This window comes from Zophobas morio, unplaced genomic scaffold, assembly GCF_036711695.1.
Source record: "Zophobas morio isolate AGI-343-1 ecotype UQ-CSIRO unplaced genomic scaffold, CSIRO_AGI_Zmor_V1 ptg000044l, whole genome shotgun sequence".
NCBI classification, from domain to species: domain Eukaryota; kingdom Metazoa; phylum Arthropoda; class Insecta; order Coleoptera; family Tenebrionidae; genus Zophobas; species Zophobas morio.
In genome coordinates, this window is record NW_026972149.1 from 660,769 (window position 1) to 680,353 (window position 19,585).

The 19,585-nt window shown below is 31.7% G+C and overlaps 1 protein-coding gene across 2 annotated transcripts in view; it reads left to right on the forward strand.

Annotated features, from left to right (window-relative positions):
• Nucleotides 1-1,935: 1,935 nt before the first annotated feature.
• LOC135141496 (PAS domain-containing protein cky-1) overlaps nucleotides 1,936-19,585 on the forward strand; it is a 48,014-nt gene continuing 30,364 nt past the window's right edge. For both annotated transcript variants that reach the window (XM_064072636.1, XM_064072637.1), the window contains exon 1: nucleotides 1,936-2,053. In XM_064072636.1, coding sequence (XP_063928706.1) covers nucleotides 2,043-2,053 — 11 coding nt within the window. In that variant the 5' untranslated portion in view covers nucleotides 1,936-2,042. The remainder of the gene's footprint in view (nucleotides 2,054-19,585) is intronic.

The window sequence follows — 19,585 nt, forward strand, 5'->3', positions numbered from 1 at the left end:
GTTAACAACGCAGTATCGTATTTCTGTATATACTTTGAATATATTTTGTTCTTCTGTCCGTGATATTCAAAAGTCGTCACTATGGTATTAATTATTATGAGTCACAAACTAATCTTAGTCGTAGATGTTTAAATTTTGTCGAAAAGGACAACAACTTTGTTTACTATGGTAAACTAACGTCTGTTAGTTTTAAATTCGTACAGTCGTAGTAGATAATTTAACGAATATTCTACTTCGGTTAGGGATATTACGGGGTTAAATTAAAGCCATACATCAGAATGTGGTAATTTAACACTCGGTTAATTTAAATGATGGTTGTAACAGGTCTTAAGAGCCGTGAAATACATTTTATTTATGATAGTGAACAATATAAATAGTGTGAGGGCGTAGGTCTTTTATTGGTGAATGTTTAGTACTTTGAACTATTAAGTTGGTTGTAGTTTTAAAAGAGTATGTAGTTGCCAACCCTGTTTTGTATGATTCAGTCTCTATGTTTTCTGCATGGAATTTGCAGAATGTAATATTTACATTATTAACAGATTTAGTTTGTGTTCATCCTTTTGTTTTTAATTTTGGTGAATTTTTTGCATAACGTATTTTTAAAAATCAATATCTCAATTATTTAAGGAAATTTCGGAACACGGTTTTCAAGACTGTTTGCAGCTTACAAAACTACAGAAATCGTACCAGATATACCCTCGAATTTTTTTGTTAGAAACGATACACAGTAAAAAAAGCTTGTGTCGTAGAAGCTGCTAAATGTTTATTTTTACTATATCGCAGTGCCAACAAATAAAATCGAAAATATATCTCATACAATTTCTAAAGTTTTGTAAGCTGAAAACAGTGGTGAAAACCGCGTTCTAAAATTTCCATAAATAACTGTAATACTGATTGAAGTGATACTGCATATAAAACTGCAACTTAAATATACCACAGAAATAGAAAAATTCGCTTTCTTGTTATAAATTTAAACAATTTTTGTTTTCCGTAATGTGTTTAGTGTGATGTCAAACGCATCTTCGAAATAAGTGTATATTTTTGAAGATTTTATGTTCTGTTTGAATTTCAGTTGTTATTTCAAATTAAAAAATATTTTTATACTCTACGTAACATAGATTTAATACCTTATCACAAGATAAATTGGCAAAACTTATTTGCTGTAAATTAGGTTTAGAAAAGTAGCTCATTTACTTGGATATACCTACTGACGTCCGAAAATTTTAAAATATCTGAATTTCTGAAGAATTAAGTAATATTTTGCTAAGTATGTAAATTAAAATAATAGTGCAGCATTTGTATGGATGTTTTGATGACTGAAATGTCAGCTTATTATAATATTAAAGGAAATGTATATAAAACGAACTAATTTAGCTTACGAGTAGCAAAACAATTTTATTTGTGATTTTTGACGCTCTTTGAGACATGGTACTACAATAATTAATAATTCATTAAATTAGTAAAATAGTTAACGCATTGTTGGAAAAGGATTTCTAGTTAATATTTTTCAAGTGGATTCATTGGTTCAATTTTTTAATGTCGTATTCAAACTAATAGAATTTTTAATTGCTCTTCATTGACATACATATAATAATATTAAATAATATTAGTTTTAATAAGCACGAAACAAATAAAAATAATAATTAAAGTGAATCTGAAAAAGGAACTCGCAAAACGCATTTCAGTGAGTGCTTTTTAAGAGGTACGGAAACGCGACGGTGCGATTGTATCAGCGCGACGCCGAGGTAAAAAGTATATTAAAAAAAGAGCAGGAGGCAAGAGATGGTATGGCACATGAAAATCCAGTAACATTGTAGCATCATATCTATGGATAGAAGGGGCCCGCGTTCTTGACTTGGAAGGGCGCTGGAACGTTAGTTCTCGGGGTTCCACTGTGGTACCACTCAAAGTCTCGGTGTACTTCAACTACGCGAACGTATCTCAGTGCTAAAACAACTCACGTGTTTATTCATTCGCGCCGTTTTTCATATTACAATGTGTGTGTGAATGTGTAACTTGTACATTTTCATTAACTGATAATCATGTTCACAAGGTAAATCTCGATCCTAATTGCTTCCACTTTTGCGCTTTGTCTTACGCTCTACAACACCACTTCGCAATAAAAATACCCGTGACTCGTGTCTTTTAATTTGCCAACACGGTCATTTGTCAAACGCAGCATTAACATCACTTTATTGTACCACTGATATTTATTTAAATTCTTACGCCTACAACTGCTCGAAAATTTATAAGCTGCATCGGCTCCTCTTCCGGTTTCATTTTTCGAGGTAACTGCGCGGATTAAGATGGTTTTACCAAAAAAGATCCTTCTGACTGGGATGAAAGATCCGAACTTGGATTATTACGTGAAATGGAATTTATTCTGTGATGAGTGCGGAGAATTCAATGCGACGGTAAGTCACAATCCTGATTGTATGGGTACTGGTTCTTCACAATTACACTGAAGCTGCAAATGCTTATTTGGACTGGATTAACATCAAAATCATAACCTTTAAAAATGCGGGAAACTTTATGATATGCCATTTTGGAAAATTGATGTACCTAATAAGGAAACGGTACTATTTGAGATTCTGCAATAACAGCTTTTGCATCTAAATCGATCTTCGCTTCGGAGCAATTTTGCGCGAGCGAAACGCTGGTGGAGAGCTAAATAAATTGCACAAAAGCAAAACAAAAATTTCTGATATGAAGATCAGAACACAAATTGTAGAATTTACTGAATATTTTATCTTCGAATTGTTAAAGCTCTTAAACAAATTAAATATTTCACCGTAAATTGTTCTTTTATATTAACAATAACTTTATTATTATTTCGCTGCTAACCGCGTGTGACGAGCATGCAACATCGAAAAAAATATTTTAAATATTGTGTTGCTTCCATACCCAGATGTTTATTTTTTGTAGTAAGATTAATTTATTTGAAGTAATTGAATGCTAAGTATTTAGCCTCTAATATTGCCAACAATTCTGTGTTTTTTTAAATTTTATTTATAATCATTAGGCTTTTGTCATTTTCAGTTTCTTTCATCTGTCCTACGTGAACTTTTTTCCCCTTCATTATTACCGTTTGACGTATTTTTTTAACAAATAAGAAGCTTAGGATTCGTTGATGATTACAAACAGATGACACTTATATATAATACGATCAGGATCATTCATTTTATAAAAATGGACAATGTTTCGATCATTATATTTGAGCTTCTTCAGGTCTGTTAAGATAAATAAGCCTACCTAGTCCTTCAAGTGCACAAATTTATTTTATTTTAATAGATTTAGTGAGTATTCTTCAATTTTCTTGAAGTTTCTTCTTGAATTAATTATGGACCGATGAGAATCAATATTGTACAGTTTTAGTCAGAACAAATGCACTGGGGTGCAAATTATTGTCACTCTATTTCACATCTTTGAATATTGTTAATGCAAACACAAAATTTATAATTTCTTTTTTATTATTATTTGTGAATTAATTTTAAAATGATTTTTATTTTTTACCGTTTCGTGTTTTCATCCCGGTTTTTACTATTTTTTAATGTTCCGCGCCAAAATAACGTAAAAATTCTGAATATTTACTAGCTCTTAACTTAGTTTACAAAGTATTCTGGAATTTCTGCAAAACGAATTAACTTCTTTGAAGCACACTGTTATTTAACGACCAACTTGGCAATTCGGTTTTAAATTCAATTTTGTTACCTTCTGCACCTTTTAACTGGAAGCCACTGACAACGAAACCTTTTGTGATATAGAAAAATCATTTGTTTATTTATAATGTTTTATATAATAGATATAATTTTTTTATCAAAAGAGTATTATTTGAACTAGGTTTAAACAATCTACCACAAGTATTTTGAAAATTATTAAAGAACAATACCACCAGTTACTTCATGTTTCAACACTATTTGTTTTATTAAATAAATTAAGATATTTCGTGCTTTTTTCACAGAAGAAAATTTTGCTATTTTTTAACATCTTGTGTTGGAATTTTTTATTGATTGTAAATTAGTTTACAATTAATATTACAATTTCTTCAAGTATGATATCTCAAAGAGATGCAAACAAATTTTTAACATTAGAATTGATATAATATGTATTTGTGCCCAAAAACTAACATACCATACAGTACTTAAAGAAGTCAGACATTTCAGACGATAAGAAAATGGTTTGACGTATTTTTTTAAGAGTAGGTATAGAATTATTTTTAAATTAAATAACAAACGAAAATACTTTGCCTTTTTTTCTTAATGTACATAGTATTCTTTGAACAACACGATATTCAAAAACGTGTTTTTAATTTCTTGTAAAGAAATAAGAATTTTGCAGTTAAGCTCCGCCCTCTTGGCTCACAGCGAACAAAAAATTCTTTACAGTCGAGACAGGGTGGGTGGGCGGGCTTCCATTTTAGCTTTTTGTTTTAATATGTGTAGACTTCTTTTCAGAACATGAAACTTAAAATATATTTAAAATGGTAAATTTGTATAGGGAAATATCGATTTTGCAATTACAAGTTCCATAATATTTGCAGCAGAATTTTAAATATCTTTTCAGCGTTTGGGTCTTTAAGAGTATCTTTAGAGTTTTTAAACTCCCTAGAACTCTCAGACCTCTCAGAGTCCTTAGAGTCTTTCCAGTCTTTAGAAACTTTGGACACTTTTGAATTACTACAAATTTTACAAAGTTTAAACTTTTTAGAAGTTCTAGGATCATTAGTGCCTCCAAGATCTTTATGATTTTTTAGATTTTTTTGGATTTTTTTTATTTACAATCTTCAGTGTATTCACAATTTACAATTTTTGGTGTTTGAAATCTTTGAAACTTTGAAACCTTTTAAATCTTTCAAATTCTTTCAATTTTTCGATTTTACAACTTTTCATTTTTCGATTTTTTAGTTTCTCGTTTCTGGTTTTTGTTTTCTTATTCTCGATTTTTTGATTTTCATTTTCTCGATTTCATATCACAGTTTTTCCGTTTTACAGTATTTCTTTCGATTTTATAATTTTAAAATTGAAAAATCGTAAAATTGAAGAATTAAAAATTGGTGAGATGTGGACGGAGCTGAGTTCAGGTTTTCTAGAGTCTTGTAAGCAAGGAGCGATCCCCTCTTCATTCCAGTGACTATACTCTTAATATTATTCAATCTTATCTTGGCAAGTACTAGCCCCGCCCACCCACCCTTTTTTCTTATAGGCTATGTGATTTGCCAAAATAATTTTTACCTTAGCATGTACTAGGCCCGCCCACCCGCCCTCTATATTTTTCGAGGGAATGTGATTTGCCAAAATCAGTCTTATTAGGCAAGTACTAACAAAAAAATAAAAATTGAAAAATCCAAAAAGTGGGAAATTAAAAATTGAAACCTCGAAAAATTGCAAATGGAAAAATCCCAAAATTTGAAAACTGAAACACCTAAAAATTGGAAAATCGAAAAACTGAAAAATTTTAAAATGAAAACTCGAAGAGACGCATTATCTTAAAAATGAAAAAACAACGATAAGAAAATGGTTTGACGTATTTTTTTAAGAGTAGGTATAGAATTATTTCTAAATTAAATAACAAACGAAAATAGCAAATAAGTTTAGACCTAAATTAGACCTACTAAACTTCCATTGGTTAATTTTTCTTTCACTTACACAACACTCTTCGTCTCTTGAACGAAAAAAAAAACCCTAATTGATTTTCTATTTGAATTTATACATAAATACAACCAATAAAAACGTACTAAGAAACCGCAAATACAGCTTACAGGCAAAATTAATTCCGCAATTATTAACATTTTATATTTATGGTTCTACAACCGTTTTACATTTGCTGACAAAGATGTTCCAAAACCAAATCTATTTGAAAACACAAAACACAAAATAATTTGGACCAAACATTCTTAATAAACAATTCCACAAATGTATTTAAAGGAAGAAAGACAGTTTTGTGGACACCAGTATAGTCAAAATTTATCATTATTATTAGTTTAAAGAAATTCTAAATTTTATTTTATGTTTTGTATACTCGTATTTTAGACAGGATTTATTCGGCAACATTTTGGAATGAGGTAATCACTTTTTTAGAAGGGGATAAACGGATAAATTTTTATTCACTTGCAAGATTTCAGAGCATTCGGTTTAACGGTTTCAAATTTTAATTGCAAAATATTGTCATACATTTTTTTCCAAAAATCTAGAAGTGTAGGTTAAAAAGTCAACACGAATTCATAAATCAACAATATTCTATTATAGATATGTATTTAAATAAGATTAACTACTGTAAATTTTGGAGATAACGTAATCACATTATTGGTGGTGATGATCAGACAAATTTTGGTTAGCGCTTTACCATCTACATGATATTTTTAACATTAAAATTTGACGACAATCGGAACAGTAGTTTTGGAGAGAATCTGTCTAATGAAAATTAACACAGACGAATGAGACGCGACAAACAGACGGAAACGCAAAACCTACTTTTTCATGAAACATCGAGAAAACATGAAAGTAGCTATTAAAATAGTTCCTTAGCTTTCGCTCGGGAAATAAAAATAACCCCTAAACTTTTCTTAATGAAAATTGTACAACACCTCCTTGATCACGCATGCTGTTAATTCAGAAAATATCTACATAATAATTTCTCCAAAATGTATAAAAATGTGTTAATAATTTTCCTAGGAGTAATTTTCAAGGGAAACTTGACAGAATATTAGACTAGTATTTTATAAATCAATTTTAGTTCATTTTATCGTACAGAAAAAATAATTACAGTAAAAAAATATATTAAATTCGTAAGAGACTACTTGCCTAGGAGGCCATGATCAAGTGTCAAAATAATTATTTGTGAACATTATGTAACAAATTTAATGTACTTTTTATGTTGTAGTGTAAATACTGTCGTACTGTCGAACTGAAATTTATTTATAAAACACTAGTGGAATTAATATTCTGCCAAATTTCACTTGAAACGTCAAAAAAGTGCAAGGTATACAGGAATGTTATTAGTTATTAATGAAATTAAAACTCCGTGTGCTTATATTCAAATTTAAATTAACAACAAAGATCATGTTCTTATAATGCCTTGAGATGAATTCATTAAAAATTTGTCTTTTGCTCTCATGAGACAAAAATCTCATCCGCCATAGATTCCTATCTCAAAACTTATGTTAGGATAATATCTTATCACATAAGCATCTTATACTTACCATAAATTTTCTTATATGCATGTAGTTAAGGTTACATCAGAGTACTGAAATATAGAATAATTGTACGCTGTAAAAATTGTCCATACTTACTGAATAGCTAAGTAGATCGAAAAAGGGACGACTTACAGTTGGCTCTAGTTTTAAAATGAGCTTATTTTAGCCTATGAATATTATGTGAAAGTGTTTGAGATTGAAATTGTCGCACTGACATGTGTGACATTTACAAAGCAGAATTACCAACCAGGTACAATTTAAAAAATCTTCTACCTTGTCCATAAATCCACATTTTCACGATTTCGTAGCATGTTGTTCATATTTATTTCTTATTACTTAATTGTTTATAATAACCTCCTCTTTGCGCAAACCCGCAAAGTTTACTTCGTGCAAATTAGGCTTAGGAAAGTACACTAAACATACAAATTTAACACTTAGTCAATTTAAATGGCGGTTGTAACAGGTCTTAAGAGCCGTGAAATAATTTTATTTATGATGATGGCAAACGAGAGTATTCCGCTCTTTTATTAGCTATTATGAGCGATTAAGACGTCAGATGTATGTTAAACTTTCGTGAGGTCTAAAAGGTGGCCCGGCCATGCTTACAGTCGGAATACCTAATACACACAATAAATTTCTTTGTTTAGGTGTTGACAAATAAACTTTACGATTGGCTACCGGAAAATTGTCCAAACCGTGAAAATTAACAATGCAACGTATGTTGCCTGCGACTAATAAATTAGAAATGTGAAACTTGAAATATAGCAACAACAATATGACGAACATACAATGTGATAATGGAATGCGCGGCAACAGTCCCATCCTCTTTAACCAGTCATGCTCCATAATGCACTCGCCATAAAACATTCTTGAATTTCTGACAATTCGACCACCACCGCACCAATAAACAAATTTATTATTCTAGCTTACACGAAAAATGTTTTCTGCGGCAAAATTATCTATTGTTCAATTGTCGGCAAGCTCGAAATGGTGCTTGTTATTAATCAGTGTTTACAAGGTCTTTGAAAGGATTCAAGACGTTGTCAAATACTCAGATTGAAATAATATTTAATTTAGACCACCCATTGCTCCACTAACAACGAATACACTTCGACCAAAACGTAGGCATTTCTGGGTAAAGCCTTACCGATGGATAAACTATTTACTATACATTCCTTCTGCTATAAATAAATCTAGAATGATTTATTTCAAATTTGTGTTAAACATGGTGTTGCACGACTTGCACTATATGGGTGTTCATAAATGCAGCATTTTTATCGATCAAGGTTACAGTACCTTACGAAAACCGTATAACTTACTATACAGAATGATTAAACCTAGTACTGTGCGATCGAAAAAAGAAAGAATTAATGTAAGTGCAAACGTCACTCCATTCTATCAATGTATTTTAAGGTTAAAATTGAATTAATTAATTGAACTGATTCTATGCTTACATGTATAAAATTAGGCTCTTTTGGTAGGAGATATAACTATTATAGCAATAATATTTTATCTTTCCAAATTTCCATTTACTTACATAAAAGTTTATAATACGAACATATCAAACATGTCGACTTGTCATTGTAGAATAGACTTTGATAATTTTGATACACTTAAATCGTTATATTCCTGGAACAAATTTGTCTCGTTTCACGAAAATTTGAGATAGGCATCAATGTAATTTTAAATAACAATATAGGATGGAAATATTAGATTCACTAATATTGTGCCAATATTACAACTAAATTAACAGTAGGTATGTTTTAAGCAAATTACAGGTAATTTGTTTAAAATAGTCGTATTCAATGAGTATTTATATTTGAAGAAAAATATATGTATCAATAATATGATTTCGGAATTTAGATTGTTTGATATTACCTTAAATAAGACTAAATAAATAGCAGGAAGACCGATAAAAACACAAGGAAATGGATTGTCTTATATTAAAATTTTAGAAATATGAAAAACTGAGACGAAAATCTTGTATAGTTTTTTGAGGACTATATACTAAAATTATCTGTAAGCATAGAGATTGTTCTGTTTTAAATACGTACTACACAACTGCTGATTGACCTCTTCTTAAGCTTTATAACCATAGTCTTTCAAAATTACGATGCGACGTTGCCAAGTTATTCCAATTTTCTTGAGATTTTTTAGTAATACACTGCCCTGCAAAATTAACGCAAAATTTTTAAATTTTATTTTTTTTAGATAAGCTAGTTATTTTTTTCACTTTGATCCATAATTCGTAATTATTAAATCAAATATAGAAATTCTAGAACGAAAATCCACAAAAACCACAAACTAATAATGATTTGGAACCACACTGCAAGAAACCAAAAAATAACATCTTATTCGATAATGCTTTAAACGTAGCTCAGTTAAGACTTAACGAGCATTGATAACAGCTCGCATAATGTTAATCAAATTTCTAACTTCTTCTGGGAGGGTAATAGGAGGGTGCTGTAATGCTTTAATTCTTTTTTTCCCCACTATGTCCCATAAATTCTCAATGGGATTGAGGTCCGGACTTCGTGCAGGCCAGTTCACGATTTTCACTTGTTCAAAATAAAATTTTAAAATTTTGCGTTAATTTTGCGGGGTAGTGTAGAAGGACCCACAAAAATATTTTGCACTTCCCGAACCTAAGCCAGGAAGTATTGTAATCGAGTCCATCGACCGACTTCCAGTTTCCGTCTGTCTGTCTGTCTGGCTGTCTGTCCACCGTCCATGACGATTTTGTTGTTTTTTGTTCATCTTTTCATAAAATATTTGCAATGTAGATTTTGAAAATAACATTATTGCGATTTTTTGTGAGCCTCTTGCACTGCCAAAGAAATCATAAAAAATAGGATTACATTCACCGTCGCATCGGAATTTCAAAGATGATGATAAAACCTAGGGAGAAGATAATAAGAATATAGAAAAATATGCTATTTAAAACAAAACACAAAACACTCTGTGTAGTCGAAAATAATTTTAATGTATACTTCTCAGATACTTTAGTGTGTGATTCTCTAATAATTGATGAGATATTGAGGATTACGCGTTTAGTAACTTACCCTGTACATTTTATTCACAAAAATTGGACTGTTTATTTTACTATGTGATTTATATAATACATTTTATTTGTTTGATATATTGAACTATGTTGAAGGCAATTTATAGTTTTTCTGGACATACAACGTAAAAATTGTGTTAAAATTACGTCGTATTTTTTTTAACAGTATACAAAAAAGGGGTAGTTTTTTCTTCAAATTCGCGCATATTTAGCGTTGTTGATACTACATATTCGATATAAAACGCAGTGATTATGATATTACAAACGCGGTTGTACACAGGACAAGAAAAAACGTACGTAATGTTAATTAAGTTTTATTACTTCTATGGGGTGATTTTTTAACTTTCTGCTCTAGTTGGCCCTGACGCTTGTATCAGCCGTTTGAATTTTACTGTCGACGTACACGTCATGGTCAACTAGGATAGAAATTTAAAAAATCACACGGTACAATCGAACCTTACTGTATGCCTGGACCACTTGAAGGTTATCCGCTGTAGTCCGCTCTTGGCTCATAATAGTCTGATTTGGTGTTAAATACCAGCTACACTCCAAGATGCATTTTTATGTATAGATCGTCTTTATTAGCTTATAATAATTATTGATGACAATAATTGTATTGGAAATTCCACGGTTGAGAGAACAGCAAGCTAATAAAAAACACATAATGACGTCATAAATGCCAATAATCAAAATCATGATGCTGAACCATCTAAAACTAATAAATCATAATATGGGATACTCGTAAAAAATGCATCTGATTATATTGTTTTATTAGAGCTAATGGTATAATTATGTATTACACATTTTACAGACTGCTTTGTTTACAAATATCGCCAAAATATGTAAATATTTTTGTATAATTTTTGGTATTATTGTTTTGCATTGTGGCTGCTAATTTTGTTATATTTTTTAAAGCGCTTCAAAAAAAAATGGTTATCACTTTACAAATACGGTTTTGCTCCGTAAATGACAAGTCATGCTGTCAATGTGATTAACTTTAGAATCAATTGGCACGTTTGAGATAAATATAACAAAGGTATTTTTGAGGTGTCATCAGAATTTTAACCTCAAAGTCATATTATATTAACTATTAACAACTCTAGTTTTAATCTGGTTAGAGAAGTTTTGACCCTTCACTTGGATAATTCCGTGTGTTGTTACGACTACACTACGATTTGTGTTGTCTGACAGTACTGAAGTCTGTATTTACCCCATTAATTTGTACATTGCACAATAATATATTATCATCGCAATGAAATATACAATAATGAGCTTAATGTGTGTTAGTAAATGGTATAATGATTAGTTATTGACATTTACCAGTCAATAGAATAAATGATTTTGTATAAATATTCCTGAGAGAAACATGCAGATTTTTGTGTGAAACTCGGTAACAATTAACTAGTTAGCTTACTTAGCCAAGTTTATCGATACACAGTAACAAACGAGCTTTTGTCACTTCGCTATTTGCAGAAAAGTAAAATGGGGCAAAGAAGTGGTGAGCTAAGTTATTAACGTGCTTAGAGATGTCGGTAGAGAATTTTAAAATGGCCATATCGGTAAAAGAGATGCATATAAGTAAACAGTACTACCGTTAGTCAGTGGCAAATTTATAGTTAGATAGAGCTTTTAAGTGGAGATTTAAATTAAAATGCCAGTTGGAGTTTTGAGAAAACCATGAATTATTACTTGCCGTGTAGCGTATACTCAATTAAACAGATATACGATAATAATCCATAAGAATTCTATAAACAAAGGATTGGAGACGTTTTCTTTCAATAGCGTGCCATCACTGATAATAAATTTCTTCTTTCATTAAAACGCACCGGTTTCTCGTTAATGTTAACTTTCCTGCGTTACATCATTTTCGTTCAAAATTTTAACCATTGTCGTAATTTATATTGTATCTGAACAATGAAAAATGGTTTAGTTTCATAAATTGATGTCGGTCCTATCTATTACCGCTTGCTCCATGCTGTGCAAATCTCTAAGTATATATCATTTTTATAATAGCTGGTGAGCTTTATGATAAACGCATTAGCGTAAGAGAAAGTTGTATATGCTATGAAGGAATTCGCTTAAATACGAGCATTTGGAGAAAATTTCTGTTGTTTTAGCATTTTATGACTTCCTTTAATAATTGTGAAGTTTCATGATTTTTCTGCATAAATTTTCACTGTTATTTGACGACTAAATTATGCAGTGACAGTACAGTTAAATCGTATGATTCATTGACAGTGAAAATAAATTAAAAATACCAAATAAAATTTAGGAACACGATAAGATTAAAAAAAAATTTTTTTTCAGTCAAAAGGGGCTGGGCTATATAAAACATGAAGTGTTAGAAATTAATTTTCGCGTTCATAAAGAATGATTTTTTTAGCCGTTTGATACAATAATTCTGGATGCCATATGTATACTATTTTATTTATTTATTTTTTTTTAATTCATCCGTTCCGTAATATTACTTGCACTGCATTATCACACCTCTTCACTAATGCTAAGCATAACTCGTTCATAAAATTTTTAATCCAACGTGATTTTTAAACCCCAACGTCACTATAATTATATTCTAAGCCCCTACGCAGTTATACACAAATTACGTTATCTCTTTTTGAGTTTTTATGTTGAAATAAAATAAATAATACCCTCTTATATTAAAACACAAATCCGTGAAAAATTAACTTCAGTATGAAATATCTTTCACTCTGTATGTAACAAATTATTATTTTGTGTGACATTAATGGACTATAAAATTAACAATTATCATTAACTATAACCTTAAGCAAACTTGGAATAGCATAATAATTTTGTTATGGGTTTAATGTAGAACTGCGCTGAATATTTTAATCTTTGAAACGTATTAGATACATCCAATTTATATTAACACTTTTATTACCAAGATGAAACCTAACATCAACGAAATTTTAACCCTTTCTAGTGAAAGGGGGGACATATCTCTTACAATTAAACCAATAATTTGAAAAGAGTTGAAATACAAAAAATGTGTTTTATTTAAGTCAAAAACTAAATATAACAGAAGTCTAACATCGTAAATTTAGGACCCTTACGTAATTGCGTTGTACTGTTATATTCGTGCAATCAAGGAAAATAAGGAAAGCTTGGAAGCGTCGGGAACGATTATTATTCAGTCGAGCCGAGTCCAGCGATTGTTGAGTTTTACCCACGTGATTTATTCGCCCGTTAGGGTAACACTATATTATAGACAAATACTAATGGGAAATAAACGTTATTATATCTTCCAAGCCAAATACATCAACTTATCATAACGAAACCGGGGCAGCGTCCCTCAAACCCAAAGCAAAAAAAAAAGAATTTAAATCACTACTAATATTATTAATAACGTTATTTTATTCAAGTAAACTCAACGTTTGTGCAACTTTACTTAAATACTGAATTTCTACTCACAAATAAAAATTGCTTTCATTCTCACTAAATTCTTTTGAAAACTTTTGTACTTAAATGTATATAGAACGTTGCACTATAAAATTTGCTACAACGTACACGAAGTCGGTACAATAAATATATACATATAAATATTCATTTCGTTAAGATTTCATTATAAATATTAACCACATATACAGGGTGAGTAAATTTATTTACACTATGTGTAGTGTTTCAAGGCATAGCACACAACTTGTTTTTTTTTTTAATATAATTCCCTATATATTTTTACATATTCTTATTAACCTCGTTCTAGGCTTTGTAACCAATAACGTTATTTCTAACATTGTATTGCAATATTTTGTAGAATAAGATGCACGCCTTGAATTAATTAACGAATTCTGGAAAAAAGGTTGAAATTATCGAAGAAATGAGGCCGAAAATGACTTCAGCGCCCCGAAATCCACAAGAAAAAGTATTTAGTTAAATTTAGAAAATCGTCGAAAATGGATCGAAATTTGCTAGTAGGTACTTGCCAAATAACCCACCCTCTAAGAAAATAAAAGGTGGGCCAAAATGAGACTCATTTTGGCAAATGACCTACTCTTCTAAGAAAAGGCAGTAGCCCCGCCCACCTATCCTTATTTTCTTAGAGGATATGTCATTTGCCAAAATCAGTCTCGTCTTGACAAGTAGTAGATCCGCCCACCCACCCTTTATTTTCTTGGAATAGTGGGTCATCTACCAAAATCAGTCTTATCTGGACAAGTGCTAGCCCCGCCCACCCACCCTTTATTTTCTTAGAAGAGTGGGTCATCTGCCAAAATCAGTCTTATCTGGACAAGTACTTTTGGTTGCTTGTTCTTAATATATACAGTTTTCTTTCAACAACACGATACTTAAAACAGATATTTTTTGGTAGACAAATATAACTGCTCAATTAAGCTCCTCCCCCGTCTCACAACGAACACAATGTTAAGCACAATTGGTATTAAGGATAAGCCCCACCCACCCGCCCTCATCCCGTTTGTAATTAATTTTTTATTCGTTGTCAGACGGGAGGCGGAGCTTAATTGAAAAGTCTATATTTCTCTATAACAAATTACCACGTGAAACAATTTTGAAGAATCGTGTTATAGGAAGAAAATTATATGTATTTAGAAAAAGAAGCTGAAAAGTATGCTCCACCCACCCACCCCGATTTCAATTGTAATACATTTTTTATTCATTGTGAGACAAGGGGAGGAACTTACTTGCAAATTTTACTTTTGAGAAAATAAGAATATTTTTTCGCTACTTTTTCGCAAAATAGTCCATTTTCAACAATACCATAATACCACAAACATTTTTCTCTTGGTAATTTCTTGTACAGAAATATAGATTTTGCAATTAAGCTCCGCCCTCTGGTCTCAAAACGAATAAAAGATTTGACACGATTTGCGACAGGGTGGGTGGGTGGGGCATAACTTTTGGTTGCTTATTCTTAATATATACAGTTTTCTTTCAACAACACGATACTTAAAACATATTTTTTGGTAGACAAATATAACTGCTCAATTAAGCTCCTCCCCCGTACCACAACGAATACAATTTTAAGCACAATTGGAATGAAGGATAAACCCCACCCACCCGCCCTCATCCCGTTTGTGATTAATTTTTTTATTCGTAGTCAGACGAGAGGCGGAGCTTAATTGAAAAGTATATATTTCTCTGTAAGAAATTACCACGTAAAATATGTTTTAAGTATCGCGTTTTTGAAAGAAAACTGTGTACATTTAGAAAAAGAAGCGCAAGAATATGCCCCGCCCACCCGCCCCTGTCTCAATTGTAATAAATTTTGTATTCGTTGTGAGGCCAGGGAGCGGAATTTAACTGCAAATTTTAGTTTTGAGGGAACAAGAATATTCTTTCGCTCCTTTTTCACAAAACAGTTAATTTTCAGCAATACCGTAATACCACAAACATGTTTTTATTGGTAATTTCTTGTACAGCAATATAGACATTGCAATTAAGCTCCGCCCCCTGTTCTCACAACGAATAAAAAATTTATCACAATTGAGATCCGGGCGGGTGGGTGGGGCATAATCTTAAGCTTGTTTTTCTTAATATATTCATATAGTTTTATTTTCGACGACACGATACTTAAAAATGTTTCGCGTGGTAATTTCTTCTAGAGAAATATCAACTTCTTAATTAAGCTCCGCCTATCGTCTCATGGCAAATAAAAAATAATTACAATTGAGATGGGGCTGGTGGGTGGGGCATATTTTTTGTTGCTTTTTCTTAATATATGTAGTTTTCTTTCAACAATACGATACTTTAAACATATATTTTTTGGTATACAAATATAACTGCTCAATTAGTACTTGCCAAGATAAGACTGATTTTGGCAGATGGCATACCTTCTAAGAAAATAACGGGCGGGTGGGCGGGGCTAGTGTTTGCTAAGATAAGACTGATTTTGGCAAATAACATACCCTCGAAGACAATAAAGGGATTTTATTGTTTAAAAAAAAACGAAAGAATTTCGGGCGCCCTCAGTGTTTTATTTTTGCAAAAATTTGAAAGCATCTCTAGGGTTCCTAGTGTTTTATTTTGACGGAATTTAAAAGAATCTCGGGGATCCCTAGTTTTTATTGTTTGAAGCGTGTCATCACTTATCTTTCCACAAAATATTGTAACCCAAATTTTAAAAATAAACCGATTTTGTGAACCCTCTCATTGCTAAAAAAAATTCAAGAAAACTTGGAATAACTTGGCAACATAAAGGCTAAGAGAAAGCAATCAGAACATATAAAAATATATTGAGTATTCTATTTGAAATAACTAAAATGGTGTTTCGCCTTTAAAACAGAACACTCTTTATAGTTGAAAATAGTTTTGCTATATAGTCCTTAAACAACTGTATAAGTTTAGTTATAGACTTTTTTTATTTTTAATAACTAAGGAGATATCGAGGAGCACGCACCCTGTATATAAAACTGCGAAGTTAGTTTGCCTTCTTTACTTACTTTTCATTCCGTAGCCAAAATTAATGACAATACATACTGTCACGTAACGGGTGATCAAGAAGTTTTCAAATTGGGGTAGGCCATGGAAATATTTTTCACATCTTTGATTAAACCTTACCTTATGCGTCAAAATCCAAACTTGTCAAATTTAGGTTAACTAGTTTAATCAAAGAAATGAAAAATATTTCCATGGCCTACCTTAATCTGAAAACTATTTGATCACCCGTTACTTCTATACCTATTTTCATTTCAACGTGTACAGGCAAAATATTCATTTAAATAAATTTTTGAAACGTCATCAATTTTTCGGACGGGATGGAATAAATAAATTTTAGTCAACATTTCGCATTCGTGACTTAGTTTTATTAGTGTCCTACCAAAATTTTAACGGAGTCGATTTTTGAGTCACATAATATTTCAAGATTTAGCGGGAATTTTGTTTTTTGGGATTTTTTAAAGTTCAGCATATAGTAAGGAAAGAAATAAAATATAAAGGTGGCAACAGGTAAGCCAGCAATGAGGTATGAAAAGCGAATATAAATAGACAGTAATATAAATCGTGATACTGGAAAAAACAGAAAAAGAACTGGAAAATAAGAAGTGGAATAAGGAGAAAATAAGATATAGACGGACATACGGAACAACGAATATAACTAAATTATTTACAATAATTTGTCTAAATACCTTATAAGTGATATCAGTAACGAAGAGAGAAAGAATGTTGTTAGATGTAAAGAATAGAATCAATAGAAATAAATTTTGTATGGACGATAATAAGAGAACGTGCAGATTGTGTGGAGTTGTCTCAAAACTACCCTTAGCCACTCGTCAGCAAGTAAATTCCAGTAAATTTCGTTTAGGTAACTTCAACGTATATTTTTGAGCTGTGATTTTGGCGGCAGTGCCGAATATCGTTTCCTGCACCAAGCACCAGAACTAAGCCCAACCAGGTCCACGTTGGTCGTACCTGCCCATTACCGGTGTCCCGGAGTGGAATACAAAGCCGGAGTTCTGGGCGCGTGTGGTGACCTAGTGTGCGCAGTGCGTTATGCGCTGTTACGGATCTTTAGCGGGGGAGGAACAAAGACAGGCGACAACGATGGATAATCGGGCATGTGCTAAACCATCGTTGGCTCCGGTATGGCTCGCCGGGTTGCAGAGGTACGGCTAGGCCCCCTGTCTTGCGACCGCACCGGCGAGTGCGATCTACGCTATTTCCTTGCCTATTTTGCATTCAAGATGCGAGCTGATATTTATATCAACAGTCGGCTCTACATGAATTCGCAAACCCACTGCAAACCCACCAGCGACGGTGGTACCGGATTTTTCTTAGCCCTCGCGAACATCGCAACAAAAACAAATCGAGAATTTATTATCCACACCTGACACCGGAGGCTACCGCAGGAAGAGATAGTGTCAAATAAGGTGAATATCTTCAATTTGGAAAAAAGAAACATAACACTAAAACGATTTGTAGGTTTTCGGACTAGGGAGGATGTATGGCACACGTTGTCAAAACCATTTAATGTCGTCACATGTAGGGAGAAGTTTTGAGTCATTCGACCTATTGGAAATTGCTAAACAAATCCTCAGTGAAGTACTGGAAACGTATAAAATAACGTAAAATACACCAAAATTTTAACAGTTGTATTGCGGTATGGATCATGGTTTACAAAACGCAATTCAAGAACTTAAAATGAACAGAATTTTGACCCTAAATATAATAAAAATTATGACAGTAGTTAAATTTACACATAATAGGTATAAACGGTTGTATGATGTTGCTATAAAACTACCAGTCAAAAATTTTCGAAACGACTTTACCAATGAGGTGCAATCTCACCCAAATGTTTTAAATATTTTTCTAAGTTGTTATAAACTGAAGATATTATATTTTAAGTAAGTTGAAGAAACTTGCAAGTGGGTTTTTTGCACATTACTAGAATTGCAGGGAATCTTGTACTAGTTTTTACATTAGCTACATGCAGCAAGTTTTTTTAGCTTTCCTGGTAAATACAGAGGTTTTTTCACAAGAAATTTAGTTTAGTAAAAAGATATCTGAAAGAAAACAATCTTACTTAATAACGTTAATTTAACGTTGAATAAATAACACTCATTCATACGTCCACAACAAAATTTCCGACACTGTACATATATTATATGTTGCTGGTTTTACTTTATTGTTTCTACTAAATTTGAATTACACCGTTTTCGAATTCTAATATAAATATTAAGATAGCACGCCAATAAGTGCTAAATTTCGCTGTTAAAATGTTAAAATTTGATTTTGCAAGAAACTGTGCAAGTTGCACAAGTACGGACAACGTAAAATATATTTAAAGCAGATGACCAACGGGAAAAGATGGCCTCCCAGCAATAATAACAAGCTTGAACTTTAAGTGTTTGTTTATACGTCGGAAGAATGTCACGTAGAAATTTGTTTAATTTTAATGAGATTGTCGCTTCAAAGCAGAGGACTAAAAGTCACAGTCGAACAGAATGTTTTGATATAATTCTTATTAAATAAAGACGTGCGTATTCTCGCCTTTTCTTAATTTGATCAATAAAAAATTTGTCATGAGCGACAGAAAAAGAATGGTGACGTTTTAACCGTTTGCCCACGAAGGGTTATACCCTGAGTTAAAGGTAAAATCTTATTATACTGTGTTAATTTTTTGTGAATATTTGGACGTTTAGGGAAACAATTATTCAAAGCGGATTCGTACATCATTTTAAAATAGAAGTCTTTAAAATATATACAAAATCTGGCAACAATCGGTCAAGTACTTTCGAAAATTACGTGTCTAATAAAAATCGACAGAGACGCCAGACAGACAGACAGACAAACAGAAACGGAAATAAATTAGATTAATACATATGGATATTAAAATTGTTGCTTTTCTAAATTCTTTCGAA